This window comes from Telopea speciosissima, chromosome 3 (assembly GCF_018873765.1).
Source record: "Telopea speciosissima isolate NSW1024214 ecotype Mountain lineage chromosome 3, Tspe_v1, whole genome shotgun sequence".
NCBI classification, from domain to species: Eukaryota; Viridiplantae; Streptophyta; class Magnoliopsida; order Proteales; family Proteaceae; genus Telopea; species Telopea speciosissima.
The window spans coordinates 61,603,824-61,608,126 of NC_057918.1; the positions used below are offsets into that span (position 1 = coordinate 61,603,824).

Here is a 4,303-nt window from a genome sequence, read left to right on the forward strand (position 1 = left end):
GACAAGTCTCCAATATTTACAAGTTTCTCTATTGTCTACTCTATCCAATACATATTTGCCACCTGTGAACTACCTACAGGCAAAAAGTACCACAAGAACCGGGCAAAAATAATTGCAAAACAAACCCAATTCTTGTACTTGTTTTTCTTTTTTCCCCTCCTTTTTTTGGTTTTTCTTGGGGTTGGTTATATGGCAAATTAACTTTGGAAAATAACACATACATATAGAAAGCAGCGCCCGGAACCCGATGGGTATTCGGGTGGATCCACCGGTGGAATGTTACGAAACAACGGAGTCACCGGAAACCACCGGGATTTCCGGTCGATACACCAGGTTGTTCAGCTCCGGTAGAATCTTCGTACTCCAAAGACTTTCGCCGGACCGTACATCATCGTCATTATTCTTCACCTCCACCATTCCCAGCTTCTCCGTCAACCGGTACACCTCAATTCTGACATCCAAATTACCGTTTTGCCCCTGCAAATCAATCCGCCACTCTTTCTTCAATTTCACCGATATACCTTCTCGCTTTCCGACCTCCTCGAGTTTCTCGATTATTCTCTCCGGTGACTGATCCGATACGAATCTCTTCCTATTGACCAGTTTATCGGAGCCGTTAAATAGAGTCGACAAATCGAAACCCGATGAGAAGGAGATTAGGTCGAAGGCGTTCAAGAAATTGAAGCTCTGTTTTTCCTCTTTATCAACTTCCTTCAAAGAGAGGAAATCGTCTTCTTCGTCATGGAATTTCAGCTCTTTAAGTCCTCCCTTTTTGAACCAGTGATCATTGAGAATCTCGTTTACCGTGATTCGAGTCTCAGGATTCGTGTCAAGGAGGCGTAAAAGTAGTCGTCGGAGCTCCGGCGAAAACCATTTCGGACACCGAAATTCTCCTCTGTAGATCTTCTTGTACATTTTCATGAGGTTTGGATCATTGAAAGGGAGATAACCAGCATTCAAAACGTAGAGAATGATGCCGCATGACCAGATATCAATCTTATCACCATCGTAACCTTTCTTAGCGAGAATCTCCGGTGCCACATAAGCAGGGGTTCCGCAAAGCGTGTGTAACAAACCGTCGTCTCTGATCTGTTCAGTTAAGGCGCTGAGTCCGAAATCTGCAACTTTAAGATCTCCGCACTCATCGATGAGAACGTTCTCTGGTTTCAGATCTCTATGGAAGATGCCATGAGAATGACAGTAACCAACGGCGTAGATCAATTGCTGGAAGTACCGACGGTTAAGATCTTCGTTGAGACGACCTTTAGCAACCTTGGCGAAGAGCTCTCCGCCCTTGATGAATTCCATTACGAAATAGATCTTAGTTTTGGTGGCGAGAACCTCGTAAAGCTTCACTATGTGAGGGTGGCGCAACCGGTGCATGATTGAAATCTCCCGCTTCAGGTGAGAGACAAGACCTCCTTTAATAATTTTCTGCTTACTGATGGCTTTAATGGCGACGCTTTGTCCTGTTCTAATGTTTCTGGCATGGTAGACCTTAGCGAAGGCTCCACAGCCGAGCAACCTTCCGACCTCATATTTTCCAAATAAAGCATTCTCCGGCAATAATTCACCAATCTCCGGCTCTGTATTGTCGGTCACCTGTTCGATTTCCGGCATAGTTAACCAGACACCAATCGATTCTGTAAAAAAAACTTCGAATTTGCTTAATCCCTGTTTCCTTGTTTGTGAGAAGAGTTAGGGAAGAGAAAATGAGAGAGAGAGAGATGAAGAGCTGGAAACCTGTGCTTTCGAGGTACCTATATAGGATTGGTTGAGGTGGAGCTACAAACAAATTAAAAACAGGGAAAGTGTTTCCTTTTTCTGGTTTTTGTTTCTTTCTTTATGTAATAATTTCTTTCTTATTGTTTATGAGGAAAGGAAGCGATATTGGTAACAATCAGGGCTAAACACGTGTTGTTTCTTGCTTATATGAAAGCTTAATATGAAATTTACTATAAGCGGGAAACAATCTTGGCTAAACATTTGTTGTTTCTTGCTTATAATCAGTTTTAAATGGAAGATTAATGCGATTTCTTATAAGAGACCACTCGTGCGTCTCGTGTTCTCTGGGTCCTGATTCGTGAAGGATACGTATTCAAGACTGCTTTGTATTTTTTATACAGGGTATATTCCTAACATATACGTAGCTTATACACGTGTTGTTTCTTACTTTCTTGCTTATTACTTATCTTGGCTGTTGGGAGTTGGGCGTAATTAGAAAAAGCTCGTTATACCAAAACCGTCTGTTTAACTGACTTCTTTGTTTACACCTTAAAAGGCTGAATTTTCAATGGTTGAGATTAAATTGACTGAGTTGGGAAATTTGATCCTTTGGAGTTCTGAATAAGGTTGTGTTTGGTTATACTTTGAAAAGTCACTCGAACGGGATGTTTTCTTGAAGGGCATATGGAAACTTTGGAATTATTACCTTTTAAACCTTTCTTTGAAGCAAAATAATTATGGGAGTTGCTTTTGAACGAAAATAAAGAAGATGGGGAATGAAAAGCATAAGGTCTCTCTCTCTTTTTTCAGTTTTTTTTTGGATAATCAAGGGTATCCGTACACATTGGCCCGAATAATCCCTCCCGGCAACAGGATGGCCATCATGCCTATTGTCACATGAAACCGCTATCACAACGGTTAACTGACTTGAAACGGATTGATGGTTGGCCCTAGGTGAGAGCAGTGGAATTCAAAATTAGCATGTCCAAGTTTATGACTCGCCCCAACTCACCACTGAGCCAGCACCCGTTGGATTCTCGGTATTAGGGGTGTCAATGGGTCGGGTTGGGCCGGGCCTGCCTAAACCACGACCCCCGACCCTAGAGGCCTTAACCTAAACCCCGACCCCTGACCCAACACTGGCGGGGCCAAGAAACCCTCAACCACGACCCGACCTCGCCAGGGTCGGGTTGACCTCGATTGACCCTGTCCCGACTTTAATCTTCTACTAAAGCATAAAAATTCTTCAATCAAATGAAATATTCTAGCAAATGAATCAAAAGACCGAAAAATAAAACGCTAATTAAACTTATAATTAAACCGATAACTATCAAATTCACACAACAGTTTCATCTAAACAAAAAAACAAACAAATCCACACAACAAAAACTCATAAAATTGCTCACCGTGAAACCGAATGAAGAATAAGGAGAAGATGAAGATGGAGACGATTGGGATTAGTGGCGGCCACCTCAAACACTCCACTTGTTGGGTACTCATGGGCTCCAAATGCATACTCCATACCATGTATGCAAGTCTGCAAACCAGATCGAAATCAACACTCCATTCATGTTCACTAAGAAAGTCATTCCCATCCAATTCCTTACCCCAAACCAGATAACCTCTTCAATTTTCACTGAAAATCACCCCATCCATTTGACTTTAAAAATAAAAATAAAAACCACCTTTGTCGATTCCAACGAAAATGCCCACCACCCCTTTTTTCCTCTCGAAACTTTGATTAACCCCTTCTAGGGTTCGAGCCATGCAAAGGAACACAAATAAAAAGAGAAATAGCAAAGAGAAGAGAGCGAGAGAGAACCAAGAGAGATATGGAAGAAGAAGAACAATCGCACATACCTGGTTGGTCCAAACTCGCCTTGCAATTCTGCTCATCAGCCTTCTCCAAACTCCAAAATCCAAACAAAAACGATTGAGGCTAATCCAAAGTCTTCAAGAGTGACATTGCAGTCCGCAGGAAAGAGATGGGGTTTCTTCGAAAGGAAAGAGGAGAGATGGGGATGAATTAAAAGAATTGCTTTTAGGGTTTTCAGTTTTGACGCTTTTGAGTGTTTTTATTATATATAATATAATTAAATATTGTATATATAAAAGTATATATCTATATATATATTATATATATGCTTATAAAACAATACGGTGGGTAGGGCGGGCGGCTCAACCGAGGCTAAACCCGATCCGACCCGACTCAGGTCAAGTTATTTCTAAACCCTAACTCCCTTCGGCTGAAAAATCAGGTCGGGTTAGGGACGGGCTTAGGGCGGTTCGGGCCGAGCGGGTTTTGACACCCCTACTCGGTATGTGTCTGAGGGTATAATTTAATATTTCTTATTGTGGTTTTTTTTTTTTGTTTTTTTTGGGGGGGGGGGGGGGTGTGTTTATTGTGGTGGCTGGGAGAAAGGCCAGTGAGTGGGGGTTTATTTTAGTATTTTTTGTTGTGCTGGGGGCGGCCCGGCGGGGGGCTTTATTTTAGTACTTTTTTGGTGTGTTCGTGGACTATTTTTGTGGTGGTTCGGAAAAAGGCCACACAGTACGGAAATTGAGACGTGAGACTTGT

At 42.2% G+C, this 4,303-nt stretch overlaps 1 protein-coding gene across 1 annotated transcript; it reads right to left on the reverse strand.

The window, feature by feature from the left end:
* Positions 1-240: 240 nt before the first annotated feature.
* On the reverse strand, positions 241-1,646 carry LOC122657044 (CBL-interacting serine/threonine-protein kinase 14-like). The gene has a single exon (XM_043851794.1). It carries the CDS (start codon positions 1,618-1,620, stop codon positions 280-282), a length of 1,341 nt encoding a protein of 446 aa, XP_043707729.1. The 5' UTR covers positions 1,621-1,646; the 3' UTR covers positions 241-279.
* Between the last annotated feature and the right edge of the window lie 2,657 nt (positions 1,647-4,303).

Coding starts and splice junctions, on each gene's coding strand:
- LOC122657044 (XM_043851794.1), bottom strand. CDS start 1,620: ATGCCGGAAATCGAACAGGTGACCGACAATACAGAGCCGGAGATTGGT.